At 42.2% G+C, this 18,163-nt stretch overlaps 1 protein-coding gene across 2 annotated transcripts; it reads right to left on the reverse strand.

Annotated features, from left to right (window-relative positions):
* Positions 1–1,263: 1,263 nt before the first annotated feature.
* Positions 1,264–17,520, reverse strand: LOC140803213 (uncharacterized). 2 transcript variants are annotated; one of them, XM_073158952.1, is made up of 6 exons: positions 17,074–17,520; positions 15,257–15,417; positions 14,945–14,975; positions 2,262–2,364; positions 1,849–1,993; positions 1,264–1,650 (listed from the first exon to the last, which is right to left on the reverse strand). In XM_073158952.1, the coding sequence occupies exons 1-5, from the start codon at positions 17,395–17,397 to the stop codon at positions 1,887–1,889; spliced, it is 726 nt and encodes a 241-aa protein (XP_073015053.1). In that variant the 5' UTR covers positions 17,398–17,520; the 3' UTR covers positions 1,264–1,650; positions 1,849–1,886. The 2 variants fall into 2 exon arrangements, with proteins under 2 accessions (XP_073015053.1, XP_073015052.1); XM_073158951.1 differs by having other exon boundaries at positions 1,264–1,993.
* Between the last annotated feature and the right edge of the window lie 643 nt (positions 17,521–18,163).

Here is an 18,163-nt window from a genome sequence, read left to right on the forward strand (position 1 = left end):
ACAATATCATATTTGGCAACAACGTCAAAAAATTGCAATTGCAGCTACAGTGAATTAGAAATTATGGTTTTCTTTCTAAATCATCTTCTGTGCGATAAAGGTAAGAATGATGGTTAAAAAGGACTATATTGAATTTTATATTTTTGAGTGCTAAAAATAATTAAAAAATTACAATTAAAAATATTTAAAATATCTGAATTAAATTAGATAAGACACGTGAATCACTCTTTTACACAAAGAAGAAGTATTTATCTTATTAAAATTTTGTAGGAGATCTCGTGATCTTTTGATGTCATACATAAGTACGGATGCCGCTGTAGAATGCGTACTACTACTCCAGCTGTACTTCACTAAATATTTAGGAGTACTTCACTAAATATTTATTACCCCAGTTGGTCTTTTCACTTCATATTGCTAATTTTTTTTGTGCATTTAATGAACGGTTATAATTATGAAATAAATCCTTTCGTAGACAAATCTATGAAAATAACTATATTCTCAGACGAATATAATATAATACTCTTTTTTTATTCCAACACTTTACTGTTTTGAAATTGAAGAAGCAAAGCCGCTGCGTATGACTTTTGGGTGGAGGCCATATTTATTCAATACTTTCTTTCCTTTCATTTTCTTAGTTAGGCACAATTTTAGGCAACACACACAAAAGAACATGATGGCCTTCAAAAAATAATTGAGACGTTCCTAGTTGATAAAGTACAAGCATAATGGGCCCCCCGTAATAGCGAGTTTTCAGCAAAATTTTGTTTCGATTTCATGTGACTTCGCGATATTTCTCGACTCCCAATACTTTGACATTTCTTCGTGTAAAATGTATGTCTGAAATCGAAAAATGTTAAAACATAAATTTTTCCTATTGCTTGCGTATAACAAATGTATCTTTTACCATTAATTTTGCGTACACAAGTGCAATTTTATACATTAAATTAAACATCTAATGATCCGTATTATGACAAAGAAACCTTAAAATTAAATATCAACTATGTTATGTTACAAATGACCGACATCCATCCACAACAAGTATAATTTCAAGCCATGGGCCAACCTGAGCTAGTTTCCAAATGCAGAACCGTATAAAATGACATTTTCGCTCCATTTGGTTTTGACCATAAATTTGGATTTCGTGTAATTAGCAAAAAGTAAAGATTCTCCACAATTTGATTAATTTTTCTAAAAAATAGAAGAGAGAGTAGAATGTCACATCGAATCCACTAATAAGCGTGGAAAACACAAAGAAAGTTGAAATATTTAATAGCAGCCATCACTATGAAGAACCAGTGTTCCACTACAAAATTTGAAACTTGGGTTAGTTTGAGCAGTCGAGTTTCTCCTTACCAGGTCCATAACAAATTCCAGTCTAACGATAGACATGAACGAATAGAGCACAATATTGACACCCTCCTGATATAGAAACATGGATGGCTTAAGTACATCACCCGACATAGATTAGCATGCACCAAAACCATCCATCATTACATGTGCACCCAGTCGCCAAACTGGCCTGCTTATCTAGCCATCTGTCGAACTCCAACTTCTTGTAAACCTCCATTTTCTCGACACACCCAGTCATACTTGATACATCCACAAATTTTACTTGGAACGGGTCACCAAAAATAGCTAACAAAAAGTGAACTGCATTGGAGCAAGAAACATTGGAGGTGAAAGCAACATCTATGAAAAATGCCATGTCCCATACCACTGGCAACCTCTTCTACTTGTTAACACACATTACGCAAATTGTGATGATTCAAAATAGCTACACTTCATATAATGTTCAAAGCTAAATATTGGTTTCAGGAAATTAATCTCAGGAAATATTACAATGCTTACCGGACAGCATGGAATTTTATTTCAATCAAAATTTTTAGTCAATCGCTATCAGCATCAGAAATGTATCTGCTGATGTCAAAGGGCTTGTTCTTTGAGACGGGGTCATTCATTTCAGAAACATATCCTCCATTCATTGGTGCAAAGGCTGAAAATTTAATATAATTAATATCACAACTTACAAAAACAAACAAAAGGAAAACCTAGAAGTAAGAACGAAAAGTATCTCCCTTCTGTAACTTCTAATCTAAAGCTCGTTAAGTTGTATAAAATATCACCATCATATCATACATTAGCAAACTTAGAATCCCCTCCTTGGTGTAAATAATCATGTACAGCTGACATGTGCTATTGAGATCTATCCTCTATCATAAATCAAATGATAAACTGTAAGGTGTGAGAACCATAAACCGAACCTTTTTCTCTCATTCTTCTCTCTCTGTCATATTCAAACTTATCACGGAGTTGGTTGACCTCTTCACGTGAATCAATTCCCTTGTTCCTCAGTGCAACTTGATCCTGTGGACAAAAGTCAAACTCTGGTGCTATGCAAGTAGAATTTTTCAGAAAATTTTCTCTCAAATAGATTCTCCCCATCCATTGTGGGGAGGAGAGGGAAATTTACTCCAGCTGTGACATAACTCAAAATACACACCATGATGCAAGACATATTAAAGTTAACACATTCAAAAGTACGAGGCAATTATCTGTACAAGGAACATTAACTAGTTCAGCCTCGTCAAAAAGTTCTTTATAATTACATACAGTATCGATAAGATAGCAGTATGTTCGTCAAGGAAAAAATTACACTTGTTTGCATGTGTGAATGCAGAGATAATCTTTGGACTTTGGTGATACCCCATAAGGGTCCGAGTCGTCATTAACCCGGTTTAATACTTGGATGGCCATGATCAAAAAGCCAATATGCCGGGTACTCTCCTAGATACCCGGGCATTACGTTTCTTCCCGGGCTTGTCATCATAGCCCGGCTGATGCTACACGAAATTCAGGTGATAAATCTGCCCGGGTGAAAACGTTAGTGTGAGAGAATATCCGCTACTTTCGTGTCCACACCAATAAATTTCGGGGTCGCCACTTATGTCACGAATTGAGGTTAGAGGTACCGGGGGATACCCAACAAAAAATCCTCCAACCCTCAACTTAGCAAACACCCCAAAATATGTACTCTCAAAAGCTAGAGACTTATGGAGCATATAATGAGATAATGTGAATCCTCCTAAAATGGTGAGATAGCTCCTATTTATAGACTCCCTTGATGAGCCATGGGCCCTGACTATCTTGGGCTCCCTATTGGGCCTACCCCTCAACCAACGGCCCAACTTAACCAAAACAACACTAACCCCACCTGATAATAAAAATAAATCACTCTGCAGGCTAATACCCATCACCGGCCTCTCAAGTAAATACCCGGGTACCCTACTACCCGGGCTACCTCGAGAATTGCACCACACTCGAGTGTGATTGATACAGGCCGTCTAATCTGTCATAACCACTTGAGCTTGGAGTGTCCTAGAAGTTTCAGAAGCTAGAGTATGGGCAACCGACTTGCCATACTTAGCAGGTGGCACTGGAATCGAGGTACCTACCCTATTTTCTACTATAAATAACAGGTATTAATATCATTTATTGATTCTGAAATCTTTGAACTCTCAAGCATTATACATATTTTCTCTCAAATATTGCTTGTGATCATCTGAAAATCTGCTGACTTTAGCATCGGAGTGGCTACGCTGGACACCCCTCTGGCGCTCATTCACGAGTTCTTTTCATTGTTTGCAGGTGCTATTATAACCGTTATCTTCACTCGAATTCCCAAACACTATAAATTATTGATTTGATCTGTTTGAGATTCTTACCCGGCTCACCCATTTCAGAGAGATCGCATCATTGGCGCCGTATGTGGGAAATCGAGATTAAGACGTTGATATGACTCGCACAAGAAAGACTAACCAGGATAATTCCCGGTTCCTGAAGACGGGGGACAGACTTCGAGACAAGGTGATGTTAATAACACCAGACCAAATCTCATTACCATGACCCCGGAAGAGCTGAAAAAAATTATATCCGATTGCGGTAAAGCAAGCTATGGCCAGGAAAGAAGTTTCTCAGCATGTTACACCACCCGGTGATTGACAAGACCGTGAGCAAGAGCAAGAGCAGGAGTTGAGGGAGGAGGAGGAGGTAAGAGGAGAAGACGAGGAGTCCAGTGCCGGGTCCAAATCTCCAACTATGGCGGAAGAGCTGTTGGAGTTGAGACAGAAGATGAAGGTGCTGGAAGGAAAGTTGGAGAGCCGGAGTACTTCCCGGGCAGTCACCAAAGGATGCCCGTTTGCTGAGATAATTGTCCGGGAACCTCTTCCCGGAAATTTCAAATCTGCCAAAGTAAAGGATTACGATGGCAATGCAAACCCTGAGGAACACCTGGCCAGGTTTGAAAACATGGCCATGTTGCACTGTTACACTGATCGAATAAAGTGTAGGATGTTCCTGACAACATTGGTAGATTCCTCCCAGAGATGGTTCGAGGGATTAGCCTCTCAAAGCTACATTCCTTCAAAGACTTTCAGAAGATGTTCTCGCACCATTTCAGCAGTAGCAAAAAATACAAGAAGACTGCTTTTAGTCTTTTCGAGGTCAAGCAGAGCCCGGAGGAGAGTTTAAGGGCTTATATCAAAAGATTCAATAGAGTGGCTCTGGATGTCCCCACTTGTGCCACAGAAACAAAGACGACCGCGTTCACCAAGGCTTGAGGGAGGGTGAATTTTTGAAATCATTAACCAAAAAGGTTCCCGGGGATTTCGAGGACTAATTGTCCCAGGCAGATAAGTATATCAATATGAAAGAAGCTCAGAAGCAGAAGAGGGAGGCTATAAAGAAGGAGAGAGGGGACCGGTGTCTAAGCCCGAGGAGAGAGGACAGAAGAGGGGTAATCCAGGGCACTTTTCTCACCATGTGCCTCTGAAGATTGCCCGGGAGAAAGAAGTCCAAGAATGCAGTAGAGACCTGGCCCCGGACGATCAATTATCCCGGCCAGAAAAGAGAGGATTTTGCACTCTCCACAAAGTGTGTTATCATAACACCGAGGACTGCAAAACATTGAAGGGAGATTATGTCTTACCTTCCGCCCCGAGACCCAGTCACGACAACAAGAGACCAAGATTGCCTCCTTGGACATCTCGGCAGCCAGGATCCAGTGCCCGAGGAGGAGGTATGAGGGGTAGTCCGAGGAGTGAGCCCGGGAGAAGAAGAGATCTCGAGCCCGAAAGAAAAAAGAATTCGCCCCCTGCTACGGGGTTGATTAAAATGATATCAGAAGGCTCCACTGATGGAGACTCCAATCAGGCGAGAAAATCAAGAAATAGGATAGATTGTATGGAGGTAGAGAGGACGAGGAGGAGCGAGGCGGTCATCAGTTTTGGCCAGGAGGATTTGAAGAGGGTGAATCTGCCCCACAATGATGCCCTGGTTATCCAAGCCCGAGTGGCAAATTATGACATTTTGAGAGTCTTTATTGACTCGGGCAGCTCTGTAAATGTAATCTTTAAAGATGCTTTCGTGCAGATGAATTTGCAGGGTTACCATTTGGAAGCTGTGGAAACTGTCCTATTTGGCTTTGCTGGCCATGTGGTTTACCATCTTTTGTGCAGATGAATTTGCAGGGTTACCATTTGGAAGCTGTGGAAACTGCCCTCTTTGGCTTTGCTGGCCATGTGGTTTACCTTGAAGGGGAGATTGTCTTACCACTAACCCTGGGCTCCCAAGATCTCAAAAAGACGGTGATGACTTCTTTCACTGTGGTGGACTCCCCATCATTGTATAACATAATTCTTGGGAGGCCGGCTATGAATGAGTTGAGGGTTGTGGCATCAACTTACCATCAAAAGATAAAGTTTCCTGTGGGAGCCCGGGTAGGAGAAGTCCGAAGAGATCAACCTTCTTCCCGGAAATGCTATGTAGAGGCAGTCCGGGCTGATCAGAGCAAAAACCAGGAGGGAGGGAAAAAAAGCAAAGGTTGAAGAAGGGGGAGGGAGAATAGTGTAGAAAGGGGAAGTACATTTTGTAGCGGAGGAGGAGCAGGAGGTGATAGAAGTCGGACCAGGCCAGCAAATCCGGATGGCTCGGGACCTCAGTACATCCACCCGGGTTAGTTTGAAAGCTAATATTCATGTGTTTGCATGGTCCCAATAGGAGTTGACAGGCATTTCTCCTCTGATATCGGAGCACCAACTGAACATTCTCCCGGAATCTCACCCGGTGAAGCAAAAGAAGAGACACTTTGGTCCTGAAAATGACAAAGTTATTGATGAGCAAGTGAAAGAACTTTTGAAGGCCGACCACATTCGGGAAATTCAATTTCCTACGTGGCTTTCGAATGTGGTGTTGGTACCTAAGTCCACCGGGAATTGGAGAATGTGCGTAGATTTCTGCGATCTCAACAAAGCTTGTCCCAAAGATCATTATCCCCTGCCCCGGATTGATCAACTGGTGAATTCCACCTCGGGTTTTGAACTGCTGAGTTTCATGAACGCATACCAGGGGTATCATCAAGTCCCCCTGGCCAAGAATGATCAAGATAAAGCCAGCTTCATCACTTCGGGAGGTACATTTTGTTATATTGTAATGTCTTTCGGGTTGAAGAATGCAGGGGCTACTTACCAGCGTATAATGAACTGTCTTTGAGAAGCAACTGGGCCGAAATGCGGAAGTCTATGTGGATGATATTATGAGAAAGTCTAAGGAGATTTGCAAACTTTATTGTTGATCTATGTAGCGCCCTTACCCGAGCCACTACTAAACAGACTAATAAACATGCAACATTAAACTTAATAACAACAATTAAACAGCGGAAACCGAATACTTAATCATCTTACAACCCAAATGAAAACAAAACAATAACAGCGCTCTTAAACATTAATAGAACCATAACAAAAACATGATTCTGAACGTGAAAACGATAAACCACAGAAAACCTCCACTGGATCACCACCGAAAACCCAACTACTCTAGCCACTGCCCTGGTCGTTCGAACCGTCCAATCTAAGACATGCCCCGTGGAATGGGGTGCCCAAGATGAAAACAAGGACGTGAGCGACAATCGCCCAATACGAGAATGTACGAGTATACAAACTAATATGATGCATGCGAAATGCAATATGCTCGGATATCAAGGATCAAGTCAAGAATCTCATGCTCAGTCTAGAGGCGCCTGAGTGTGTAGTCTCTGATCTGCCCTAGGCATGTTTTGGCTTCCACACTCATCATCAAGACGTGGACCTGCAATGTCCAGGTCATCAGAGCCCGCGGCTCCCGTCGGACACTGTAGCTCTCGATGCCCCCATCGTCCACAATACAGAATAGGGCTGAGCGACCCCAACAAACGAGGTATATCTCAAAAGATATCGGGCTCAACATGATATGTCATGCATAATATGCCAAAGCAATAAAACATGTATCATGCAACAGATAAATATGCAGCATATAAGTGCGTATACTATGCTTGGATATCTCAGTCAGTACATCACGTACCTCACTAAAACAATCTGACAGAAAGCTCTGAACCTAGACAATACCAACATAATGAAATCACTAACAAACCAGATCAAACATGCTACAAAGATCTCCCTAATGATCCTTAAATCACCATCTAAGGATTTAGGATTATACATGCGTCCGTCGTCAGCCCGCTGATGATGTCTCGATCTCAGTTCACCGACCCCTCCTCGAGTCGATACTAGCTCCGAAACTTTCCGACACCAAAAGTGCCCTAGAAACTGGCTAGAAAACCTAAGGTACAACTAGAGCTCTCTCTGAAGAATGCGGTGAAGGAAACAAAAGAATCGGCTTCCATTTATAGGCTGCATCCGCACTATTTCAGAAAATCCGAACCAATCTTATCTGCCACGTGTCAGAATCTCATTTGTCTAGTTGGATTTCTCGAGATAATGTAATCCGAAGTAGATTGGTTTATCCCTTTTAAATTCGGTGGATACCAAATACTTGATCCCGATTTATCAACTTAAAACTTAATTAACAACTCATTAATTATCTCTTAATTAATATTTCATTCAAAACAAGGATTCGGGTCATTACATCCTCCCCTCCTTACAAAGATTTCGTCCTCGAAATCAAAACTGAAATACAATACAACTGAATAAATACAACTCAAAACAAATGAGGATACTCTGAGCGCATACGACTCTCTAACTCCCAAGTCGCTTCTGCAGTACCTCGACGTTGCCATTGCAGTAGAACAAGTGGAATGGTCATGTGATTGCATATGCATCCAGACAGTTGAAGACGCATGAAGAGAATTATCTAGTTCATGATCTGAAATTGGCAGCGATTGTGTTTGCTTTGAAGATCTGGCGACATTATCTCTACGGAGAGAGATTTGAGATCTTTACAGATCACAAGAGTTAAAAGTATATCTTCACTCAAGCAGAGTTGAATATGCGCCAAAGAAGATGAATGGATTTGTTAAAAGATTATGATTACGAAATCAAGTATCATCCAGGATCAGCGAATCTTACAGCTGATGCTCTTAGTCGCAAGGTGAGATTATCTGCACTTCAGACAAGTTTCATATCAAGTGTAATCCAAGATTGTTGTTCTCTGGGATTTCACTTCCGTCATAAGAAAGGAATGGAACACATTCGAGTAACGAGCATTTTATCTGAACCGATGTTGTATGCCAAAATCAGAGAAGCTCAGTTTTCTGATCCGAAAAAAGTTAACAAGGTTAGCTAACGGAGACAACACATCTGGCTTTGCGTTCCAAACAGATGGAACCTTGCGTTTGTCAAGAAAGAATCGTAGTTCCAGAAGATTTTAAATTGAGAGACGAGATTTTATCTCAAGCTCAGAGGAGTAAGTTGAGTATCCACCTTGGAACCATGAAAATGTATAAGGATTTGAAGACCAGGTTTTGGTGGAAAGGTATGAAGAGAAGTGTTTACCAGTTTGTAGCCAAGTGTTTGGTTTGTCAGCAAGTGAAAGCTGAACATCGACGACCAGGAGGATTACTTCAAAATCTTCCTATCCCTGAGTGGAAATGGGAGCATGTAATGATGGATTTTGTGACCCACTTGCCGCTGTCTTCTAAGAATTGTGATGCAATTTGGGTTGTTGTGGACCGACTGACTAAGTCAGCACATTTCATTCCGTATAGTCGGGAATATAGTTTCGATCGCATGGCAAGATTATATATCCAAGAGATTCTTAAATATCATGGTGTGCCAACAAGTATAGTCAGTGATAGAGATCCACGCTTTACCTCAAGGTTCTGGGTAAGTTTTCAAAAAGCGTTGGGAACGACATTGAGTCTGAGTACTGCATATCATCCAGAGACCGATGGTCAATCTGAGAGGACTATTCAGACACTCGAGGACATGTTGCGTGCTTGTGCTTTGGATTTTGGACCAGCATGGCATGATCATCTGCCGCTTGTAGAGTTTGCATATAACAATAGCTACCACAGTAGCATTGGTATGGCTCCGTTCGAAGCATTGTATGGCAGACGTTGTCGTACTCCTTTGTTTTGGGACGAAGTAGGAGAACGACAAGTGCAAGGACCTGAATTAGTGCAACAAGCGATTGACGTAGTGGAATTGATTAAGAAGAGAATTAAAACTGCACAAGATCGTCAATCGAGTTATGCGACTACCAAGCGTAGACCTCTACAGTTTCAGTCAGGGGAAAAAGTTTTCCTTAAAGTTTCACCGTTCTGCAGGGTGATGAGATTTGGACTCAAGGGAAAATTAGCCCCAAGATTCATCGGACCTTTTGAGATCTTGGAATATGTTGGAAATTTGGCGTATCGATTGACTTTACCGCCGTATTTGTCCAGCATTCATAATGTCTTTCATGTATCGTTGCTACGACGGTATGTAGCAGATGAGTCGCACGTTCTTAGTCCGACAGATGTTCAACTTGAAGAAGACTTGACTTATGTACTAGCTCAATTAGTACCAGGACTCTTGATATCAATGTACTTATCCTATAGGTCATGGGATCGAGTCCTGGGGAGGCGAAAGAAACCCCTTGGTAGAGAGGGGGAGATCCTATGAGTAACCCGTACGACGTCCATGAAAAGCCCGTGAGAGAAAAATGCCCCTTTGAGGGAGCCCAAGATCGGGATAGCCTTGGGTCGATCGGGGCAGTGGGCCGTATGGGCGGTCCACTAGGCCTATAATGGGTCGTTACAATCTAGAAGAAACTTTTGCCACTCTGATGAACTATGGAATCAAGCTCAATCCTGCCAAATGTATCTTTGGAGTGAAGAGTGGCAAGTTCTTGGGTATCATAGTGACAGACTGGGGGATTGAGGTGAATCAGGAGAAAGTCAAATCTGTGTTGTTCATGTCAACTCCCCGATCTGTCAAAGAAGTGCAGAAACTAATCGGGAGGATTGCTTCCTTTTCCCGATTTATTTCCCGTTCAGCACACAGGAGTTATCCTTTCTTTCAAGTCCTAAGGAAGGCCCAACAATTCGGGTGGGATGAGAAATGTGAGCAGGCCTTCCAGGACCTGAAGGTTCACCTTGCAGAGCTTCCAGTATTGGTGAAGCCGGAGCCCGGGGAAAAACTATTTGTTTATCTATCTACTACAGAGTATGCTGTCAGCTCAATTCTCATAAAGGAAGAGGGCTCTGATCAAAAGCATGTCTACTATGTCAGCCATGCTCTAAGAGGACCCGAGCTCCGGTACAGTGAGGTAGAAAAGATTGCTTTTGGCCTTGATCGTGACCGCCCGGAAGCTACGACCTTACTTTCTGTGGCATCAGATCATTGTTCTCACCAATAGTCCTCTTGGGAGGATTATGACTCACACAGAAGTGTCCGGGCGGTGATCAAATGGACAGTGGAGTTGGGCGAGTATGACATTGAGTATAAGCCCCGGGTTGCCATCAAAGCACAAGCTCTGTCAGATTTTTTATCCGAGATGGTCCAACCTGATGAAGAGGAAGTATGGAGAGTATTCGTGGATGGGGCGTCTAGCCTTGCTGGTGTGGAGTAGGGATTGTGATAATACCTCCCCTGGGAGAAAAGATTAAATTGGCACTAAGGATCGACTCCCGGGTAACCAATAATGAGGCCGAGTATGAGGCTGTTCTTGCTGGTATACGAGCTGCCCGGGAGGTTGGAGATTCCCAGATTATTCTTTACTCTGGTTCACAGTTAATTACTCAACAGATAAAGAGAATGGAGAGGCAGATGCTCTAGCAAAAATGGCTGTTTCTTTGTCAGAAGTTAGCACCCGAGAAGTCTTGCTTGTTTCCCGGTTGATCCTTTCCACCGAGGAAGAAATATTACCAGTATCTGAGGACTCCTGGATGACACCTCTGATCAAGTTCATTGTAAAAAACGAACTACCCGAGGACAAAGCCCGAGCTCAAAAGATTAAGAGAAAAACTCTCATGTTCGTTCTCTTAAATAATATCTTGTACAGGAGATCATTCCAGGGACCTCTTCTGAATTGCTTATCTGAGAGAGAGGTGGATTATGACCTCCGAGAGATTCATGAAGGGTGTTGTGCTGAGCATCTCGGAGGAATATTTTTGGCCCGGAAGATAATGCTTGCCGGGTTCTGGTGGCCAACTCTTAGCCAAGATTCTGCTCGAATGGTCCAGGCTTGTGAGGGCGATCAACATCATTCAAATTTTCAACATAGCTCGGCCACTCTCATGAAGTCTATTTGGGCATCTTGCCCTTTTGATCAGTGGGGCATGGATATTGTGGGTCATTTCCCAATTGCTCGCTTAGAAGAAATTCTTGCTAGTAGCTTTTGATTATTTTTCCAAATGGGTAAAAGCTGAGCCCTTGGCTAAGATCACTGAACAGGAAGTTTTGAAATTTCTGTGGAAGAAAATTGTGTGCCGATTTGGAGTGCCCAGAAAACTGATCTCAGACAATGGAAGACAGTTTCAGGGCAAAGAAATTACATCGTGGTGTCGGGAAATGAAGATCACTCAGTCTTTCACCTCTGTTGCCTATCCTCAAGCTAATGGCCAAACAGAAATTGTCAATAGAATCATTGTACAAGCAATGAAAACAAGGCTACAAGGCAAAGGAAAAGATTGGGTGGAAAAATTACCCAGTGTTCTCTGGGCATACAGAACCACTCCCCGGGCACCTACTCAAGAAACTCCTTTCAGCTTGGTATATGGTTCTGAAGCAGTCCTTCCAGTTGAGATCGGGCAAACTTCTTACCGGGTAGAATCTTACCCGGATGATAATGATCAAAGCAGGGCCATGGAATTGGATCAATAGAAGAAAAGAGAGACCAAGCATTCATTCGAATGGAGTCATACCGCAGCAGGGTTTTGAAATCATATAACACGAAGGTCCGGATCCGAGACTTCCAAGTAGGGGATCTAGTCATGAAGAAAGTCAACCCTGCTGGGGATGTTGGGAAGCTGGAAGCTCGGTGGGAGGGACCTTATAAAATCACCCGGAGATTCAGCTCGGGATCCTTTTATTTAGAAGATGCTCAAGGACATTCTCTTAAAAGGCCTTGGAATATATTTAATTTAAAGAAGTATTATACGTAACAGATGTAATTGTTTGTTGGAAGATATAATGAAAGATCTATTTTCTCAGAGAAAAGAGTTACATATTGTTTCTTGTATCTTAGCCCGGGAGATACAAAGCCTCTGTTATTTAAAAGCCCAGGGCACTACACCCTGGCTTGGGGAACCATACCTCGACCATTCACAAGTCCCGGGACATGCTCTCCGGCCCAAGGCTCCACACCTTGGTTATAAAAGCCCAGGGCACTATACCCTGGCTCGGGGAACCACACCTCGACCATTCCCAAGTCCCGGGACACGCTCCCCAGCCCAAGCATCCGTACTTTGGTTCTTAAAAGCCCAGGGCACTACACCCTGGCTCGGGGAACCACATCTCGACCATTCCCAAGTCCCGGGACATGCTCCCAGGCCCAAGGCTCCGTATCTTGGTTCTTAAAAGCCCAGAGCACTACACCCTGGCTCGAGGAACCACACCTCGACCATTCCCAAGTCCCGGGACATGCTCCCCGGCCCAAGGCTCCGCACCTTGGTTCTTAAAATCACAGGACACTAAACCTTGACTCGGGGAACCACACCTCGACCATTCCCAAGTCTCGAGACATGCTCCCCGACCCAAGGATCCGCCCCTTGATTCTTAAAAAGCCCAGGGCATTACACCCTGGCTCGGGGAACCACACCTCGACCAATCTAAATATGGAGAGATCAAGATCCCGGGTACTTATTTAAAGTGACCGGCTTCTCAACACTTGGTATAATTTTATGATTTATACTTTCCGGGAATTTTACCCGGGTTTTGAAGATTTATCGGAATATTATTAAAAGCAATTGAAGGAAATTGAAGTTGCATTAATGAAAGCCCAGAGGCTGAGAAGTTACAAATGAAAGCAAGTAAAAAAAAAAAAGAGTACAATCCTACTCTAAGTCCATCTGTCTGGACCCTGGCTCATCTTTTTCTTCAGAGTCCTCCTCCGCCTCTTCATCTCCTTCCTTGGGAAGTGATGCGACCGCATGTCCAAAATCGGGGAAGTTGGCCCTATCCTTGGGCAGTAGCCCGGCCTCTTCAAATTGCTTCCGGCATTTCTTGAAGCCTGACTTGAAGAGAGGATAGGCCCGATCTTCGACTGCCGCTTTACAATCAGGAGATGAGAGGAAGGAAGTCTTGAACTGCTCCTTGCTTTGCGCAGACTCAGCCAGGGCCTTCTCAACTTTTTTGGCTCGATTCATCTGTTCTTCGATGCCCTCGGACAATGATCTGTTATTGCCCTTAAGGGCCGAGACTCCCTAAGGAGCCCTTCATTGATAGCAGCCCGGGCTTGGGCCAGATCTGCTTGGGCCGACTCCACAGCAGCTTGGAGGGTGGCCACCTCTTCTTCTCAAGCAGTCTTCGCCCGAGCAAGCTCTGTCTGGAGTTGGTCATGAAACTCTTGAAGAGCCCGGGTTTGGTGGTTCTTTTTTGTGGCCACCGCAGCCACCTCTTCAAAGGCCGAGACCATCATTTCAGCAGCCTGTACATGACAAGTTAGTAAAAAAAAAAAAAAAGGAGGACTTACAGAAACAAGAAGGTTCGAGCCCTCCAGGAACCGGGTTGCAGGCAGAGAGCTCTTTAAGTAGGCCTCCTCCTCAGGGATAAGCATCTGCTTAAGGAGATGAACCCCGGTGGGAAGAGATCCCGCCTTGAAAATACTAACCCGGGTGGTATCAGACCCCGGTAATTTGTCCCATTTAGGGGATATTTGAAGCCCCCGATACTCATACACATTCTGAATTATGTTTCTACAAAAGAACAAGTATGACTGATCGGGACAGCGAGTCAAGCTCTAGCCCGACTATTTTAGGGATGAGCGGTGATACCCCCATAAAGGTCCGAGTTGTCATTAACCAGGTTTAATACTTGGATGGCCATGATCAAAGCCAATATGTCGGGTACTCTCCTAGATACCCGGGGACTATGTATCTTCCTGGGCTTGTCATCATAGCCCAGCCTCTCAAGTAAATACCCGGGTACCCTACTACCCGGACTACCTCGAGAATTGCACCACACTCGAATGTGATTGATACAGGCCGTCTAATCTGTCATAACCACTTGAGCTTGGAGTGTCCTAGAATTCATCAAAAGCTAGAGTATGGGCAACCAACTTACCATACTTAGTAAGTGGTACTGGAATCGAGGTACCTACCCCATTTTCTACTATAAATAGCAGATATTAATATCATTTATTGATTCTGAAATCTTTGAACTCTCAAGCATTATACATATTTTCTCTCAAATATTTCTTGTGATTATCTGAAAACCTGCTGACTTTAGCATCGGAGTGGCTACGCTGGACACCCCTCCGACGCCCGTTCACAATTCTTTTCATTGTTTGCAGGTGCTATCATAACCGTTATCTTCGCTCGAATTCACAAACACTATAAATTATTGATTTGATCTGTTTGAGCTCTTTACCCGGCTCACCCATTTCAGAGAGATCGCATCAATCTTTATTATATATAAAGTCTACAACTCACTATAACATTTAACAATGGAAAGCAGCATGTTCAAACAATTACCGTCATTTGAAAATCTCGAGGTTGTCTTCTCCTGCAAGAAGAAGAGAGATCATCAAATGTAACACAATTATTTTTTTAGTAAGACCAAATATTTGGTTTAAGGAAGAGTGAGTTTATCACACTCTGAAATAACAAGAACCACCAGAAAAAACGACAAGATAAAGATCATAAAATCCCTCTTTGAGTGTAAAATTTTCAAAAACCTAATCTAAATTGCATTGACTAAACAACTTCTTCCCCATGATGCAAAAAAGGTAGAGCATCACAGCCTGTAGAATTTAGTTTTTAAACAATAAACATATATCATCAAACCTGTTAGGATTGAAATCTTCTTCATCATCTTCATCAGAATCATATTTTGCATGATCTTGAGCAAGCTTCCTGGAGTACCCTTCATTCCAGTATAACCTTTCCCAGTTCTCTCGAAGCTCGTTATATAATTCCATGTATCTTTTGCACCAAGGTTCATGCTCCTTCCAGTTGGAAAAATAAGAATTGAGCTTCAATCAAACAGATACCATACTCGAGCGATAAAAAATGTAAAGATCAACATCAAAGAAAAATAAAGTATATTAAGCATTAACCAGAAAAGCAAAAACTCAATGCGATTTCAAGCATAAATTACCCAATCTAACTCAAAATAAGCCATACTGGAATTGGTTCTCTGGTTCAACTTACTGGGATGAAATTTTTGATCCATTAGACTCAAAATCAAGGAATAATCCACTATCACAGAACAAACAAAATTGGCCAATTTCATCCAATATTTGATTATTTCAGACAGATGATAAGCTACCTTTTAACTGTCTATAAAAGACTATGCATGGTTGGGTGTAATATCTTTTGCTTGAGCCTGAAAATTGTGTGATCAGGCATTGCACAGTTTGGAAATATTCTATTTTGCATATGCATGAAAACTGTTTCAAGATTTCGCAGATCCTCAACTTTTCCCTAATGTGAAAATAGCACCAATTAATTAATTTTTCATATTAATCATGTGTGCCCTAAGCTTCTACCTCAATTTCTTTGTGGAACACAAACCAATTCAAATTCAGCAATCAGCTCTGATACCGAATTTTAAGTGCAAATGTCTAGGAAGCTAAACACTTACTTTCAGTTTAATTCTCCTCAATTTTTTAATACAACCGGTATCAGTCAGACACTAATAACACTATAATCATACCTGACATCGTTATACAGCGCTAATTCTATAAGAAATTTATCATAATCGAGACAATATCAAACATGATTCCATCATCCCTACGTATTCACCTAACATTATTCAACATTTCAACTTTACAGACTAATTCCCATATAACCAACAATCTCATTCACCTTTATATTTTCACTCTTGATACCTATAATCTTGCACTTCTTCTCTTAGGCACATGCAGAGAGTGTACCATCCCAAACTTCACTTCTCTGCTTCTTTATACATAGGCATCAAGTGTCGCTCGAACACCTCATCCTAGCACAGAGAAACAAACTATTTCATCAAGATGGTCATCCATCATCTGTGCATTATTATGTTCACTGCCCCCGAATGGCTTTAATCATCCATCTTAATTTGGAAAACCAAAAACTGCACGAAGTTGGTTGTTCATAATTAGGGTTAACTTCAAGAAATCTTTGTAGAGACCCACATCAGCCCAAGGTTCCACACCTGACTTTGACAATGCCAAGATCTCTCAACGTGGCTATAATATTGCAGATCTTCCAAACCGAACAAGGCTGACACCTCTAACAGGGATGTTAATTCTATGATTCCACTTTATGGGAATTAAACTTTTTTTTTGTAAATAACTAGAAATCGACTAGCCGTCTACCCAACAAACAAAATTGACTTCTTTTATCCAATCTTTGCTCATGTATAAGTTATAACAACGCCTCACCCAAAAAAAAAAAAACTCACTGCAAACTGCTTTGCACATTAGGTACAAGTGAAATCGGCTTTTAAAAAGTCAACCAAAACCTACATGCATGGCTACCATCGAATATACAAGGCACGTTTATTCGATTCCTTTTTAATCAGTAGTATAATTAATTTCAGATACAAAATCACGGAAATGTGCGATCATTCAAAGCACGAAAAAACAAGAGCAAATCGAATGACGAGAAAGATGACTAACAGATTCCTTGAGAACGAGACGCGTGCGACTCATGAACTGCTCTCGGAGCTGCTTGCGGCGTCTGTTAGGAATATTATCTCTAGGGATAACAAACCGTTCTCTGAGAGGCACGTTTTCCCCTATTTCGTGCATCTCACCGTCTACCACCCACCATTCCGACTTCTCGTCCGTCTTTTTAAAATCAGATGGAGGAGAAAACTTGGATCGCCTCCGAGTGCGCGAAGATGGTGTGCCAGATCCCGCATCGGTTCGAGCTGAACGGAGTTGAAGTGCGAACAGGAGGCCTGCACGAGAACTTTCAACTCGCCTAGAGAGACGGAGCATTGAATACGGTGGACAGAAGCTTGGATTGCGCGGCGGAAAGCGGTGGCGCGGCGGTGCTGTGTGTCTACCGGAGATCGGTTCTGATTGGGTTTGGGTTTTTTACCGTGGGCTCAGTTTAAGTGGTTTACGAGATGTGAATGGGTTGGGCAAGGAGCGGGTATGGTTAAATACAAGATTTTTCTCACGAAAAAAATTTTGATTTATTATGGGCTTCAATCTAGTTAAATATTTTTCGGACTCATCATATCTCGAATATGAAACGGGGTCGGATAGACCCGTGAGACCCGAATTTTTTAAAAATAAAAAAGTAATATTTTTTCTCACATGCCTGAATTATGAAACCGACAAATCTCTAAATACAACATTGTGGAAAATTGGACTCGAGACATAGAAATTTAACATATTATATTCTAAATATATTTATATTATTAATTTAAATAATTATACCAAAATCGAATTAACCGACCGAAATAACCGAGCCGTTTTGGTAGAAAACCGAACCGAACCGAAGAAAAATGGTTTGGATATCGGATTATGTATTTCTAAAACCGAAAACCGAAAAAACCGAAATAAAAAACCGAAATAAAAAACCGAAAACAGAACCGAACCGACCGGTGAACACCCCTAGTCTAGACGCAGGTTCCGAAATTATTCTGAGCCTGAAATCACGAATAAGACCTTTAGAAGGGGGCCAGGAGGGTGTCTTAGCGTAGCCCCTCCGACGCTCAAGTCAGAGACTGAGGATATATGGGGGGAGCACCTAAGA

This window comes from Primulina eburnea, chromosome 10 (assembly GCF_022965805.1).
Source record: "Primulina eburnea isolate SZY01 chromosome 10, ASM2296580v1, whole genome shotgun sequence".
Taxonomy (NCBI): domain Eukaryota; kingdom Viridiplantae; phylum Streptophyta; class Magnoliopsida; order Lamiales; family Gesneriaceae; genus Primulina; species Primulina eburnea.

Coding starts and splice junctions, on each gene's coding strand:
- LOC140803213 (XM_073158952.1), bottom strand. CDS start 17,397: ATGCTCCGTCTCTCTAGGCGAGTTGAAAGTTCTCGTGCAGGCCTCCTG. Junction 2,365..14,944: donor CTCGAGATTTTCAAATGACG/GTAATTGTTTGA, acceptor TTTTGTCCACAG/GATCAAGTTGCACTGAGGAA. Junction 1,994..2,261: donor GAGAAGAATGAGAGAAAAAG/GTTCGGTTTATG, acceptor TTAAATTTTCAG/CCTTTGCACCAATGAATGGA.